General features: G+C 43.0%; 1 protein-coding gene across 1 annotated transcript in view; it reads left to right on the forward strand.

Annotated features, from left to right (window-relative positions):
• LOC147453524 (desmethyl-yatein O-methyltransferase-like) overlaps window positions 1-9,439 on the forward strand; it is a 25,713-nt gene extending 16,274 nt beyond the window's left edge. The window contains exons 2-3 of the mRNA XM_086517160.1: window positions 8,830-8,894; window positions 8,993-9,439. Coding sequence (XP_086373286.1) covers window positions 8,830-8,894; window positions 8,993-9,292 — 365 coding nt within the window. The 3' untranslated portion in view covers window positions 9,293-9,439. The remainder of the gene's footprint in view (window positions 1-8,829; window positions 8,895-8,992) is intronic.
• The last annotated feature ends 7,867 nt before the right edge of the window (window positions 9,440-17,306 follow it).

Genomic DNA, 17,306 nt, shown 5'->3' on the forward strand with positions numbered 1-17,306 from the left:
TAACAAAGAAGTGGACGATTGGTTTAACCATTTAGGTCAGGGGTCAACTACATCTGTAGACCTGTGGCAAGAAAACCTCTTTCTGCAGGATGAGAGCTTCATGGTAACTCTCTCTCTCTCTCTCTCTCTCTCTCTCTCTCTCTCTCTCTCTCTCTCTCTCTCTCTCTCTCTCTCTCTCTCTCTCTCTCTCTCTCTCTCTCTCTCTCTCTCTCTCTCTCTCTCTTTGTGTCATTTCTGACATTGTATGTGCAGTCTTGGATTACTGACAAGGATGACTTCCTTCGGCGCCGGACAAGAGAGTATCGAGGAAGGGATGCGGCCCTAGCATAGTACCTTTCAAAGCTTTGCGAGTCGCCGATAGTAGTTTTTCACAATTCCATGTCACAAGAGGGTTCAATAGCAACTTACACATTCAAGACACTATCACGCTTCTTGGGTGGACCGGTGCTGCCCAAAAGTGCAGATAAAGTCATTCTTGTGGACAAAGTGTTTGCTAGAGATTGTTTTGGTTACTGCCCAGGCTATACAGGTGGTCGGGCAGCGTATTACTACACCTACACAGCAATGGCACTAGCTCTTGGTAGACAAAACCCATATGAACTTTTAGAGTATGGAAAACATCTCATGATTCGTTACAAGGGTGACGTGCCAAAAAACAAAATTGAACCTGCAAAATCTTGATACACTTCAAGTAGCAATTGTATAAGATCATGTATTACATAAATTTTATACAATGTCATCCACTCAGAGTATCTTTCTCCACTTGTGATTCACATACACCATTGTCTCTCTCCACCTTCGTTGACTTTCATGAGCTCCGGAGTTGTTGTATGCCATTGATCTTTTAGCTTTTTGTTGTTGTAAATGTCTGATGGCTTGTGTTGTTGCTGAATTTGCCAAGACTTCTTTTGCCTGCATTCGATGAATGATTCTACGATAGAACCATTCAAATAGTTCTCTCAAACTGTTAGCCTTGATTCGAGAGCCACCATGTCGTGTGTGCCTGAAATAAGCATTTCTCGCCATGTAATGAGACTTTTCCATCCCTTGGGTATTCCATATTGCCGGGTTCCCATACTTCTGTATAAAATATGGCAAATGATTGAAGATGATGTGCTGGATATGAAAACAGATTAGTTAGAATGTTTTACAGTCACATATTTGCACATAAGAGAGAAAGAAATACATGATAATACCATGTAGTGAGTAATCTGGGTGTCTGTCCATGCTGTCTTGAATGATTTTTTCAGAAGGTTGAGATTTTCCTTGAACTTGTTCATATCACCTTGTGACCAGTCATCTTTGTCGCACATCAAAAATAGGATGTCTATTGATCGCCAAACCTCAGCCTTCGCGTTACGAGTAGTTGGTTCGTGGTCTTTGACTGCAATATGTAGCTTTTTCCAGCTCTGATACTCTACCTTGCTAACATAAGATGTGTTATATATTTTTCCATGTTTTGTTAGCTTTGGATCTCTTGTACCTTGGGGCTTAGATAAAAACCTCCGTGCCTTCACCCCACCGATGGATGGTTTGCATGGGACATCCTTCTCAGCAGTTGATCTCTTTTCATCCCGCTGGATTTTCACATTGCCACCATGAAGCCCCATATCCGACAGTACCATTTCTAAGCACTGCAGGGCTACTTGTCGTTCGGCGGAGTTCTTAATCTTCCAAGCAAACCCGATGTATAAGTAGACCAATTTCTCCACAATTCTACAAAGGGCATGCATTGTACAAATGTGGACATTCACAAGTGGTATTTTCAAAACCGGTCGAAAAGCAGGATTTTCAATGTGACGTGTTGGAGCTTTTCTCCACCACTTTGGGTCCATGACCTTTGCAGGCTCCATGCAGAACAAACACGGTGACTTTGCCATTGCACCCATTCCACAATTATACATGCACTTTAATGTTTTAAGGTCACCTGCAAGATGCCACTGAACTTGAAAGTCTCCCCTTCCATCTAGACGTAGAACCTCTCCCTGGTTAGTCTGTCGATCAATCACCTCCGGAATATTAGTTCGATGGAACACCAAATATAGAATCTCATGATCTTCTTTCTTTACCTGCAACAGAAAATAAATGAGACTTAAGTAGATCTGAACATTTGAGCTTACTTGAGAATCTCGCTTACCTCAAACGCACCAAGCCACCATATGTTAGATTCTGATTGAACACTAAAATATAAAGGATCATCACTGGGACACTTTGAGAGGGCTCTATTCATTAAAGTAATAGTAACACGCTCTAGCTTTTTCTCTTTAACAAGCTCACACTCATCCAATTTTAACACAAAATGTAATACCCCACGTGACTCTTCAAATGTGATGTTGTAAAACTCCACCATTCTCTTCTGTAATATCCGCAGGTCCATAAAAATATTGTTGAACTCATCATATGCCATGTTTGCTCCATGGCCACTGTAAGTTGCTTTAATATGAAAGGGTTGTCCAAGATAGTCTCCCTGAGCCTCGTTAAGCTGAAGCCTCTCTTTCCAAACACTTGAGGCTTATGGTAGAAGTTTGGATTTTATACCCTTCCTAACAAAGATGGATGAGACAGACTTTTGGATAGCCGAATATCCTCTTTTGCTTACACCAAGTGAATCAAGTGTGCCTTGTATCTCTTTTGCAGGCACTGAGTTCTCTGAAATAAAGCGGTCCACTACATTTCGTTGTAGGACCTTAAACTTCTTGTCATGTACTATATCTGCTGCCAGGCTTCTACTTATAAGTGGCTTCAATCTCTTTCCTATATTGGCTTTGGGGTCAATGTTTTCCTTGTCAGGATAGATTGAATCTCTACATGAAGACAATGCATAAGTAAATAACAGAAAATTTGCTTCACTAACACTATTTAGGCACATGAAAACAATGCATAACAAGAAAAAACAAAAGATTACTTAACTAAGACAATGTAGCCAACCAAGAAGCATCACCTTAATGCTCGGATTCTTTTCTTGAGACCTCCTGATGCAACCTGCAATGTTTCAAGATTGCGCAATTTCTTCTTTCGGATACGACCACCCAAGATGGTGTCCTTCATTTGACAACTTCGCACCTTTCCTTTCAGTTCTTGTACCTCTGTTTTATGTTGCAAAATGGTAACCTGATCTGTAGAATGTAAATGTGAAAGGCGAACAATCTCACATTGTTGAGCTTGGAGAATGCTCTTGTAAGTTTCAGCTTCTCTTGTAAGTGATTTACAATAACCCAGAAGGCCCTTTTCTCCATCACCAGCAAAGGTCAATAAGCTTGTAGGATTGACAAACGGTGGAGACGCATTAGTTATTGGATTCTTAGGGTAGAGAGAGCCTCTCATCCAGATATCTATGTGTTTAGCTCCTTGAGCTCTGAGCGTGTCTATGGAAGCGGGAGGTATATGTGTGTTTGTTTTACTGCGCTTAATCAATGGTTGGTACTCATTGTCCAAATCAATGTGAAGGTGATATTTGGCTCATTTCTGGGTAACATTTGTGCCATTTGAGGAGTGCGCCATTAGCCAAATGTGCAGGTTTAATGGAAAGTGAATAGCGGCTGCGGATTTGTCCCTCCATGTTAGCCTCATTCCCTCCATATTGACGAGGTTCATTCAATGCAACTGAAAAGAGGATTATCCCTCAATCACTACGAACGAATGTTCAGAAGAGTAAGGAATCTACTTAAAGTACACTTTTTGAAGTTTTACTATGAAAGACCCAGCTCTTTTATTTGCCATTTTTTCTAGAGAGAGAGTGCAAAAAATACATTTTCTTAGAAGGCCCTCCAAATGACCTCCGAAATTTCCTAATGGGCCTTGGTGAGATCTGCTAAAGTCATCTTATATATCTTTGGCTCCTTAGCAATAGGCTTTAGGGTCATTGGATGCCCCGATGCTTGAGAGCTAGTAGATTTAGGCTCAACAGACACTCTTTCTCCTTGAATCATTAAATTATCCTCCAATTGGATCGCATTGGTGGTCACTGCTTCCCAAGTGGTGATACCTCTAATGACTAGGCCATTGTAGATATCCTCATGTTGTAATCCCCTAATGAATCTATCAAACAATTGGTTATTATTGAAGCGCTCATTTGGATTGCAATGAGAATTCAAATGCTTCAAGCGACTAATATAGTCTCTCACTGACTCTCCTTCCTCTCGTTGGGCTTTTTGGAGCTAAGAGACTACACCCCAAATCACTCCCTCTCGTATGTATTCTTTCAAGAACAGTCTCCTAAGAGTAGGGTAAATCGTTTTTTCTTCCACCCCTTAGGGTTCTATACCAATCCCTAGCCTTCCCACTTAAGGTTAGGCTTAAAGCATTACTCTTATGCAAGTCATTGTGTTCTCCTAGAGAATCGCATATTTGTTGAAACACTTTGATATGCTTTCTCACATCCCCATCTCCACTAAATTTTTGTGTGAGCTTGGCTATTTGTACTGCCTTACTTCTAGACTCTCTATCAAGCGTATTACGCATTATCTCAGCAATAGATCGACCGATGGTTTGAGCAAATGCTGCCAATCGTTTGAGCAAATGCTTCCAAATCTCCTAAATAAGTAGGTATAGGGGCTGTAGATGCAGGCGCTCCTGGAACTACATGTGGGATGGGAGTTTTGGCCTTGGCCTTGGCATACGTGTGGCCCTCGGGTCCCATACCTCGTATGATGGTGTACCATGTGGTGGTCCAAAGTTCATAGGTGTGGCCCTAGGCATAGCCGGTGCCGGATACGACATGTTATTGCTAAATGGTATGGCCCCACTTGAATAAGAGCTCAAATAATTCCATTGTGGAGTGTAAGCCCTTGGCATAATTGGGGGTGTGGGAGCTACGACGTGGGCATGAGGTGCGACAGGTACATAGGCTTGATGCACACCTGTAGGTATTGTTGGGGGCATTATGCTACTAGGTAGCGGTGCAGTGCTAACAAACAAGTCCAAGGTGTACTTTTTGTACTCATCACCGGAGTAGGTATCGTAGCCGTAGTGTCTCCGTGAGACAGATGAGCTAGATTTGGAAAAGTAAAACTACTACTCGTGAGTTCAGACTGTACCAAAACTCCAGGTGATAGAATTCCTATTGTCCCAGGGGTCTTTCCCTTCATGGCTCGGCGTTGTTCTAGGAAACTCTCCATTTCCCTCTCCCTAGCCACTTCCATATAGCGCTCAACTTTTTGCACCTGCGCAAGACTCCTACCATCGGATAGTAGAACTTCGGGGGGTGATTGCTTTGCAGGGTCTTCCATGAAAGCAAGGGATAGGATATCAACGTGGACACTTTTGAGGGGTATAGGCTCCTCCTAAAATATCAAAGGTGAATCTACCTCTCCATCACCTTCGTTAACTTCACTAGCCGCAGGTTCAGAGTGATTAGCTCTACTAAAGGTTTCTATAAAGCGACTAAACACACTAGATCCAGGGTGTAGGGCCCAGATAGGTACGTTTTTGTTTACTTGATCGGGGTTTGGTGTAGGATGCCCTTCCATAATATCGTAGTCAGATGAAGAGTCACTCGCCGCTATGTTTGGGTCTTGGGTTGTACTACCTTGGCTCCCCGCCAAGGGCCCGGAACCTAAGGTAGGTGGGTACTGAAAACCCACGTAAGTTGAAGTGCTCGCTAGTTGCTCGGCCTTTAGCACATGACTAGAGCGCAGATGCGGGTGCCTTTGGCACCCTCCAAGCAACGGCGAATACCCTCGAAGGTTAACCACTTGATTTTTTGGGCGTTTTGCACCCCGTTTTTTTATGTTTTTTAATTTCTTCTTACGATCGATTTTTGGATTAGAGCATGTGATAGCTCAAAACGAGCATATCGCTCAGGGGGTCGTGGTGTGCTTTACAGCTTAGCATTTGGTTACCCAAATCTCCTATGGTCCTCAAAAGGGTCGATTTTACTTAGGCGTGACGGTAAAATAAGTAAGTCCAAAGGGTGACTGAGGCCTGAGCCTGGGCTTGGGCTTGGGCTTAGGGAATGTTCCCGATTCCGGTCCTTTCTTTTAAATAAATAAAATTATTTTTTTATTTTTTTGGAGGATAAGGTTGCTGCGGTCGCGTCCTAACCTACCTACTTGCAATTAACATAGCTGCTGTTACACACTATTTAACACAGTACTATAGCAACTAATTAACTAAAAAGTCTACTTATTGCACCTTACAGATCTAACATTATAGATCTAATACCTTAAATCTAACACCTTATTAACAGAAAATAGTACACTGCAGCAAAAACAAAGTTCACAAATCCTTGTCAACAGCCACACACCTTCTTTCTCTGCCTTTCCTACATCTCACATTGCACCACAAAGCAGCATAGAGTGTTATTCGAGCTTAGTGCAGGGCATCTCCCTGGAAGCGGCGCCAAAAATGTGCACATCTATCGCACGTGTCAAAGTAAGGGACTTGCCGTACACTGTGTGCGAGCCACAAATAGCTGCAAGCACACAACCAGATTAATCTAACAAGGGTATGTCACTCACTGCCCTACGCTTGCCTTCGTGGAGGATTCCTCGCCGCGAAGAACAGGGAGCTATTGCCGTGCCGCGCTCAACTGCCTCGCCGCCGTTGTGCCGTCGCAATGCTCTCTCTCTCTCTCTCTCTCTCTCTCTCTCTCTCTCTCTCTCTCTCTCTCTCTCTCTCTCTCTCGCATACACACGCACACATAAGGAGATGAAGAAGAATATGGAGATGGAGCAAGAGTACTCTTCAATTTCACAAATGAGAGAACGAGTGATTTTTAGGTTTAGGTGACTTTTATATGAGCTCGCCCATTCACACTTGGACGCCCATGCTTGGCCAACTAACCCTTGAATGTTCTAGTTAGAGTGCGCCTCTCATACTAGATCACTCTTACCCTTTTCCTATTGGATCAACAAGCCCGGCCCATAACTACTAGAAGTGGACGCCGGTTGTTAACACAAACACATAGCACAATCAACCAGCTGTATGTGGTCAAAATCCCCGTCCGAGAGCCGTGCCCACGAGAAAAATTGCTCCAGAATGGTCCTTGCAGTCGCTATGCACCGGTATGTACGGTCGAAGCTAGAAAATGGGGGTACCGTCGAATCCAAAATGCTATGGAGACTATGTCAAAGCCGGGCCACTCCGGATTGCGGGTAGAGGAGAGTCGATTCTGCTCTCGCTCATTTGTCTCCTACTGTGTCGATGTCGGAATGCCGGGGAAAATCGCCAAAGCAAAAACAATTATGGAATGGGGCATGGGAGGGGAGTCGATGGGTGAAGCTACACCGAAGGAGATCCCAACTGCTCTCTCTCGCTCTCACTATATCGAAGCGGAGAAAAGAGGGTCGATGTCGCTTTTCGTCGACGGACGGAAGCGCTCGCCGAGGTCGTAACTGCTAATGCAAATTGCGAATGTCGAGCCAATACAAATTGCCGATGCGAAGAAGAACATCCAAGAGAGAACCGCCAATGTCAGACCGATGTAGGCTTAGTTGTCGACACTTGCACACGTCTGTGTGTGCGCGCACGTCCGCATCGAGAGAGCACACATCCTGTCCTTTTGCTCTACGGCCAAAAGGAACTTTCAAGCTTTTTCTCTTTCTCTTACTTTCTGTTTGCGGGCCAATTGCAAGCTACCAAAGCTTTCTCTGCCTTCAATTCTGTGGGTCCTTCTATCTCACTCTACAAAGAGAAAAAATGCTCAATTTTTGTTCTCAAGCTCTATGGGTATCTTTGTGTGGGAACACATCCTTACACACACACATAGGTTCCTCTCTCTCTCTCTCTCTCTCTCTCTCTCTCTCTCTCTCTCTCTCTCTCTCTCTCAATTTTTGCAGGGTGCCCTGTTGCCCTCGACTTACAGTTTCAAAGCTTTGCTTTGGTTCTCCTGCAAGCCTTTGATTTTCCTTGCATAGATTTGTAGCAGCACCTTTGGATCATGTGCTTTTGATGCCTCAATTGCCTATTTTACCTGGCTCGCAATTCACTGGCTGTGTGTGTTTTTGTGTTTTTGTGCCATCACACAAACACTATCAAGATCAACGTTGCTCCTCGCTGCATGCACACAATTTTTAGCACAATGACCGACTTCAATTTTGGAACCTGCTCATTGTCCTTTGCTCGGTACTCAATGTTGAATGCCCAGCGCTACTGAATACTCAGCTCGTCGATTGCAATGCTCTTGAGCTACCAACATTCCCTGGTTTAAACCAGCGCCGCAGAAGCTCTGATACCAGTTAAAGAGTGTGTGTGCATGAATACGTGCGCGTGCACAAATACGTGCGTGTGCACAAATGCATGTGTGCGTGGTGCGGATACGTTACGATGTGTGCATGTGAAAAGGGGAGAGGGAAAGAGTAGATGTTGTGCGGGTGGAGTAGCGCTCAAAATGAGCTACTCCTTATTGTTGTATATATGTACACACAATAAGGTGAGTAGTGGACGGGCGTTCATAGCCTGGACGATCAGGCAAGGCATAGACGCCTTTACCCCATCAATAAATTGATAAATGAAATTATTTTTTAATGGTTTGCAATGGAAGAGAGAGAGAGAGAGAGAGAGAGAGAGAGAGAGAGATTTTGTATGTTATATAGTTTACAATCTGTTAATATTATCTAACACATTGGCTCCCCTATGCTTCACACACACACACACTGTGCGTGTGCATGTGTGTGTGTGTGTGTGTGTGTGCGCGCGCGTGTGTGTGTGTGAGAGTGAGAGAGAGAGAGAGAGAGAACATTTCTTGTGTTTGTGTAGTTTATAATGAGCTAACTATGCTAGAACATTGCCTCTTCTATGTGGCTTTTAAAAGAAAGAGGATCAGGTGGGTGATTTGATATCTTAAAATATCTAACATGGGATTTTACAAAATCCACATTCATCATTCAGGTGTAGAACACGTGGGAGGAGACATGTTTGAGGCCATTCCTAAGAGCGAGGCTATATTTATGAAGGTTTGTATCATTAAGTCAATTTTTAATGTCCTTCACTTTTTAGAAGTTAGAAGTGGACAGTTTCATGTACCTAACACATTTTTGTTGAATGGTACCAGCATATTTTGCATTGTTGGAGTGATGATAATTGTGTTAAAATATTGACAAATTGCCTCAACTCACTTCCAATCTATGGGAAAGTTATTTTTGTGGAAGCTGTTTTACCAAAACAAGTGGAACAAGATTCAGATGCACGTGCTAGCTACAACATGGACCTTGTCATGCTTGCCTTCCCTGACGGAGGAAAAGAGCGCACGAAAGAGGAGTTCGAAGCTCTATCATTACATGCTGGATTTTCCAACTTACAAGTTGTTTGTAGCATTCATGGGCTTAGTGTCATGGAAATCTCAAAAACATGAGAATTTTCAGTACTAACATATACTTCCTTGCTGATACACCTTAAAATAACAATTCTCATTATTTTAGATCTTTAAATTGTAATATTTTTAAAGATTTCATTGTTTCTAGTAAACTGGACATTATTCCAATGACCTGCCTAATCATTTATGTTCTCATGTACGGTGGAAAATCTATACTTGGCAGCATTAGCCAAGAAGAAGAGACTAAGAATAGCGGATCAATCTCCACCCAGACATTTCCTACTTAGGCAAAAAATAAAAATAAAAATAAAAAATCAAAAAGATTGTGTTCCAAGCTTAAGCTTCTTCCTACAAGGACACTTATCTTCACATAGCTTGCATGGGATCATAGCTTGCCTGAGTTTTTGTTCTATAAAGTAACCTTAAACTAGAAGTGTACGGGAAGAGATGGGGGGTGTGTGTGTGTGTGTGTGTGTGAATGAAGGGTGGAGAGAGAGACAGACAGCCAACAGCATTAGCTCTCTTTAGAAACTTGTTTGGTCAAAATAATGAAGGTAAAGGCTACATCAAAGTGAGACCAAGGCAATCCCATTGGTATAACATGGAGAGAGAGAGAGAGAGAGAAGAGACTTTGCGTGTGTGCGGGGGAGGGGGGAGGGGGGGGGAGAGAGAGAGAGAGAGAGAGAGAGAGCGAGAGTAGAGACATTACCACACATAGTGTGTGTGGGTTACTCCGACATCGGCATCCCACTCTCCTACTCTAGACTCTCCAATTTTGTCTCTGATTTCGACTCTGACTTCTCCGGCTTCGACATCGACACCATCTCAGGTGCTCTCAGTTTCGGCATCGACTTTCATCGACATCTGTTTTGGCTTCGACTCTCATCAGCATCAATTTCGGCATCGACTCTCTTCGACATCTCCGGCATCATCCTCTTTAGCTTCGACATCTCCGATATCGTTTTTTTTTTTATGGCATCGACATCATTCTCAGACACAGACAGAGATTGGATGTATGTCTTTTGTGGTTTATTGATGCATACACCTTTGGACTTTTCTTGAGTCCACGATTCCCACCGCAAGACACACTTTTGCTGGATTAGTGAGACACGGAGAGCAGCTACTCTCTGTGCTAGCGGTCTCTCGAGAGACGCGATTTCCTGAGCACACTACTCGGAGGCGTCGATTCAGCACCGACATTACAGGTGGAGTTAGCATTTGAGATCCGAGCGTAGATCGTTTTTTGGTTGAGGCATAGCGTTCTGCATCGACATTACAGGTGAAGTTTTATAGGTTTGTAGATTTCCAGAGATGCATAGATATAGCGCCTTTCAAGAATTCTTGACAGTCATTTTGGTGGTAGTTTCTCTACGGATGGTCATGTGTTGAGAAATGCATACTTTCTTGAGCACACATAGTGCCATTGAGCTCTTTTGAGAGCAGATATCCCCACAAGGATTTGTTTATTGCATGCAGAAGTTTGATGGCGCTTATTTGTGTGTGATTTCTCATGTACGTTGAGTTGTAGTTACTACCTATTGTACATTGTGTGGAGCCATTTTTGGCATTTTGGGTTGTTTTTTCGGCCGTTTTTGAGCCTCGAATCGGAAGAACCCTTTCTGAGGCTGTAGCTAGTTTTGAGTCTGCTCAGCCTTTAGACGGTCATCTACGTGAGGTTTTCTTGAGCTGGGGTGTTCTTGAATGTTGAGACACTTTTGGTGATACAGGTTGTTGGAGTATCCTCTTTCAGTATCCTCGCCATAGGCTATGTATCTAGATGGAACTTTTGCTTTTGACGTTAAGTTGGCAGTCACATGACAGTTTGTTACGTCAGTCTTATGCCCAGTAGTTGTTTTTATCAATTTATGCATTGATTTTGTCCTTTTGGGTTTGAGATTTTTATCCCTGTATAGAGGAGACTCTGTCGGATTTTTCCTGTGAGTTGACCATATGCGTTCTTGACACATTTGACTACTTACAGCCAGTGATTCTGTCACATTCTGTCTTGAGTTTCTACTCCTGTTTTAGGGAAAACATGAAACTAAATGTTATTATAAAATGCACATGCAATAAATCACACACTAATTGCTACTAATCACGTGCACTTAGGGTAGTGGCTTGCAATGAATTTGCCTAACCTCTATGAGAATTGCAACACGGTTGTGTAGCTTATTGCTACCAATGCTTGATAGAAAGAGGAAGTGATTAAATGTGTAATTATGAGAACTAATTACACGCCAATGCTTGATAGAAAGAGAAAGTGATTAGGTGTGTAATTAGAACAACTAATTAAGCCTAGGTATGAACCCTCGGCTCTTATACCACATGAAATTGAATGGCATTATGGTGAAAACATTAATGATATGTTCATAATGCTAATTGCACTAGAGAGATGTGAGAGAGTGAATTTGTCACTAATGAAAATAGAATATCATAACTAGTATGCAAATGAGTACAAAGTGACCTAGAGTGATGCTAATGAGTGGGGATGCAAAGTGGATACAAGATGGATATAATGTATGTAACTCAGGCTTATTTTAAAGAGTTGGAGAAGGCATTTGATGACCTAATCATGATGTCAAATGCGTGTGTTGGAATTAGGGTTGCAGACAGACACACACAACTTGGAGAAGACGAAGGAAGCTCAAGGCACACGATAGAGAGTGTATTACTTCGTGTGCAATGGAAAGATAGATAGGCCTAGAGTGATGGGCGTATATACAATGCTCGGGGGGGGAAACCTCCTAAAGAGGGAAAAAATGCCCCGGTGGTCCTAGTGTGTTCACACACATCACTACCATATGTATATGGTAACAAATTCCCTCTGGAGTGATGCGATGAACGAGAGCTGGCACATGAGTAAAGGGAAGTGCCATGCCCTGAGGACATGATCAGTCCACAAAGGGGAGTAAGCCCAAAGCTTTGCGAAAAGCTTCAAGCTTCTCACGACACACTGCCTTTGTGAAAAGATCTGCAAGGTTGTCCTGTGTTGGCACATACGCCAAGCTGATCTCTCCAACTAAGAGCCTCTCCCTGACATAGTGGTAATGCACCTCAATGTGCTTTGTGCAAGCATGAAAAATTGGGTTCCTTGCAACTGCCAATGCACTCTGACTGTCAGTGTAGATAGTGTTGGCAGTGTCCTGTCCAACACCCAAATCAGCCATAAAGCGTCTGAGCCATACACACACAACCGAGCTGTGAAGACTGCCCTGTACTCAGCCTCACAACTCAAAGTGGCCACACTAGGTTGCTTCTTGCTCAACCATCATATACATGACCTGCCAAAAAACCACTTGTGGACACTCGCATGTCAAAACAACCAGCCCAATCTGAGTCCGAAAAAGCATATAAGTATGGCGGCAATGATCCCCCCTTGGGAAAAAACAAGCCAAAATGTAAAGTGCCACTAACGTAGCGGAAAATCCTCTTGACAGCCTGCCAATGCTTACACCCTGGGCTATGCATGAATCTGCTCACCTGTGAGACTGGAAACTGAATATCTGTCCTTGTGTTGCATACATAAATGAGGCAGCCAACAGCAGTTTGGTAAAGAGTGACATCAGCAGGATCGCCAGCATCATGTAGACTCAACTTCAAACCTGTTTCCATGGGACTGGCAATAGGTTTGCAATCCTCAAGTACAAACTTACATAGTAATGTCTCTATGTCACTTTTCTAACACAAGGCATTACCACCATCACACTGCTTAAACTGTATACCCAAGTAATGATGCAACAGCCCCAAATCTTTCATCTTGAACGTAGCATTCAAATCAGCCTTAAATTCAGCAATATATCTCTCATTTGGTCCAGTGATCAGCAAATCATCAACATAAAGAACCACAATAAGAAGTACATCACCCTCACGCTTTACATACAATGTGCTTTCTGTTGGACTGTTACGAAAGCCTTGTTTGACCAAATGACTGTCAGCTTTCTCATACCAAGCACAAGGAGATTGCTTCAACCCATACAAAGCCTTGTTACATTTGCACACTTTGTCCTCTTGTCCTTTTATGACAAAACCGCGAGGCTGCGTTACATAAACTTCCTCAAATATGTCACCATTCAAGAAAGCAGTAACAATGTCTGATTGATGTACATCCCAACCAAAATGAGCTGCCAATGCACAGTAGTCATACGACAAGTGGGAGAAAAAGTCTCTTCATAATCTATACCTTTTTGCTGTACATAACCCTTTGCAACAAGTCAAGCCTTATGGCGATCGATCTCACCATCCGGCTTCTGTTTCAGCTTGTAAACCCACTTCGTACCAATGGCCTTTTTGCCAGGAGGCAAATCACATAAAGTCCGTGTGTCATTTTCTATAAGTGCATCATATTCTGATTGCATGGTAGCCATCCAATTTTCTGAATTCTGTGCTTTATCAAAAGACAGAGGCTCCTCAACATCATGTAAACTAGACACAGCCAAAGCATAACAATCTGATGCATAAGATGCATGGCGAGATCCTGAACGAGTACGACTAGACAAAGGTGCATCCAATTTACTGTCACGCAAAGTGTGCACCAGCCATTTTGGCATACCTCTAGCCTGCTCATTTTCAGGTCTTTCCTCATCAAGTACATCATGTACATCTGCATCGGTAATATGCTCATCTATAACATTTTTAGAAACCCCCATAGGCTGTACATTTACCTCATTGGAACTTACATTTGTATTTCCACCACTGAAAAGAGGCAACAAAGTGTCATAAATGTCCTATGAGCTTACATTATTGTCTCTAGTACATGGCAGCAAGGGCTGAACAGAATCTTCCACAAACACTACATCTCGTGAAACCAGAATACGTTTTGTTTGCGGATGATACAACCTATAACCTTTACTTTCAGCACTATAACCAACAAAAATACATTTGACAGCCTTATCATCCAATTTTTTGCGCTGTGTTTGTGGCACCAAAGCATATGCCAAACAGCCAAAAACATGCATGTGCTCAATAGAAGGCTTTCTATCATGCCATGCTTCATATGGAGTAATAGACTGCAAAGATTTCGTAGGACACCTGTTAAGTACATAAGTGGCACACATGATGGCCTCAAGCCAAAAAGAATGCGGCAAAGCTTGACTTTTGACCATACATCGTGCCATTTCCGTAAGTGACATGTTTTTCCTCTCAGCAACACCATTTTGTTGAGGTGTATAAGGCACTGTACATTGGTGTTTTATCCCACGACTAGCCAGAAATGCATTAAATTCATGAGACATATACTCCCCCCCTTGATCGGAACGGAGGGTGCCCATAGTACATTTCGAGCCATTTTCAGCCATAGCCAGAAATTATTTGAAGCATATAGAAACTTCCGACTTCGCTTTAAGCGGAAATGCCCATGCATGCCTGGAGTAATCATCAATGAAAGTCACGAAGTACAGGTAATTACCCAAGGGCGGAGTTTGCATGGGCCCACAAACATCACTATGCACAAGCTGCAAGCTGCATGTGGCCCGAACTGAACCATCCTTTAGAAACTTAGAACACTGCATCTTACCCAAAATACAGCCTTCACAAACATGTTCGACCGGTGCTTCAAGAGGCGGCAAAGAAGAAACCATATCAGATTTCTGCAAACGCAGCAAACTGGCAAAATTCAGATGACCAAAACGTGCATGCGAAAGTTTTGCATCTGAAATAGACCTTGAATCTGCAACAGCATTTGCAAAACTTTGTCCACACTTGTCATACAAAGGGAGTTTATACAGCCCACGGCACAAAAGGCCAGATGCAACAATTTCATCACCAAAACTGAGATCATAAACTGTACATCTGTCATCCAGAAATTTGACTACAAGTCCAAGTCTAGCAAGTGCGGATACAGACAAGAGATTTTTCTTGATCCCAAGTACATAAAGTGCATCAACAAGTGTGAAGGAACTGCCATTTGCAGCAATAAGCACAATCTTTCCAACTCCCTGAACTGGATAAGAGCCATTGTTGGCACAAGTGACAGAATTCCCATGAGGAACAGACTCGAGAGAGGTAAACAATTCACGATGTGAGGTAATGTGCTTTGTAGCACCACTGTCGAAATACCACACATGTGAATCTGCAGAGCAACTGACAAGCATGCATCATGGACAGCAGGATTGTGAGTGCACTCTGCGCTAAAAGCCCATTTTGCATCAACATCAGCATCACAGTCTCCTTTCACAAAAGACTCAACAATGGCTGCATTTGTAGTGGAACCAGCATTTGCAGTGGAACCACCCTCTTTCTTCTTAGCCTCTTTGGCCTTCAACTTAGGACACGATTTGATCAAGTGATCATTAGCTTTACAATAATGGCAACGCGTCTTCTTTTTTTCCTTGTCACCAAAATTGCCGACGAAGTGCTGCCAGCAGAAGCATTAGGAACAGAAGTTTTGCCACTCGCAGCAGAACCATAAGAAGTGGTTGTATTGCTGTTACCACCCTTTTTTTGAGAAGCAATAAAAGCCTATTCAACTGCACGTTGTTTAGTCTTGTTTTTCTGGAAAGTGACTCTTGCAACAGCAATGTGCATAATGCATCAAACTTGACAACTTTTGGATTTCCTTGGGTCATAAGTCTCCAAGTACTAGCAAAAGTCTTGTAAGAATCTGGTAAGGCATCAAGAACAATCTGCACAAGGGAACTGTCTGAAATGACTTCTCTTGCAGAAATAAGTTGCTCATTGATATCCTTGACACTAGCAAGGAAAGTGTCCATATCATCTTCCTCATGCATAATCTTTGACTCCAGCTCTTTATGCAGCAAAGCAATTTTAGCCTCATTGCGACTTGCATAAAGACTAGCCAAAATTTCCCAAGCCTGTTTTGCAGATTTTGCTGAACGGATGTGAGGAACAATGGTGCGCTTCATAGACAAAGCAATCAATGCATGAGCCTGCGCATCCTTAACATCCCAAAGAGCTTGTTCTGCATAGGCAAAACAACTCTAACAGCAGCTATCCTTGCAGCAAGACCTGCAACATCCTCAACATCACCTACATCCTCAGAACCAGGACGTACATCAATGCCTTGCACAATATTCCAGACGCCCTTTGACACAAGAACGTGTTGCATCATATAAGCCCATATAGGGTAATTGTCCCCATCCAACCTGTCCTCAGCAGCAAACATCTTAAACACATCTGTGTTGTTGTTGTTGTCATCCATGGTAAATGTTGCACCTAATGTGAAAACTGACCGAAAATAGGAGAAATAGAACGGGAATAACACGTGCCATATAGCACAAACCGTAGAAGACTATATAAGGCACCTGTTATGCAGAAAACGGCACTGACAGAAACTCTGCACAAAATGACGAAATAGCCTGTGCAGCACTGCCTGTAGTGGAAACGGAGGCCGAAATGAGCCCAAATTGAAAATCTGAGTAGACCAAGCTCTGGGAGCTATCCCGAAGTCTTTGTCGACCTGCGAACGCTCGCCAAAGCTCACTGAAATCGGAGAAAGTGAGAAGGCGTGTACTGGAGCAGCTGGCGACTAAGGCCGGGAGGATGCAACCTACTCTGATATCAATTGTTGGAATTAGGGTTGCAGAGAGACACACACAGCTTGGAGAAGATGAAGGAAGCTCAAGGCACACAATAGAGAGTGTATTACTTAGTGTGCAATGGAAAGATAGATAGCCCTAGAGTGATGGGCGTATATACAATGCTCGGGGGGAAAAACCTCCTAAAGAGGGAAAAATGCCCCGGCGGTCATAGTGTATTCACACACATCACTACCACATGTATATGGTAACAGCGTAGGCTTTCAAACTAGAGAGGGTTCTCACTTGTGGTGGTGGATATACGTCACACGCCCCAACAAAGAGACATCACAAGTATCACCTTCTAAGGAGATGTCCAAGGTAACGACTGAGATAATTGAAAAAATTGAGTAACTTTTCAGTTCACCTTGCACAATCAGTATGCCCCAAAGGACAAGCGAAGAAGTCAAAAGAACTAGAGCCATGACCTAGGTGTGTATTGTTGTGTTGGAATTGCAAGGAATATGCGCAAGGAATGTATAATTGTTCTTGGCCTTGTGGGGAGGGGAGGCCTAACTTGA

The sequence above is a fragment of the Adiantum capillus-veneris genome, chromosome 7 (genome assembly GCF_014529385.1).
Source record: "Adiantum capillus-veneris isolate H3 chromosome 7, ASM1452938v2, whole genome shotgun sequence".
NCBI classification, from domain to species: domain Eukaryota; kingdom Viridiplantae; phylum Streptophyta; class Polypodiopsida; order Polypodiales; family Pteridaceae; genus Adiantum; species Adiantum capillus-veneris.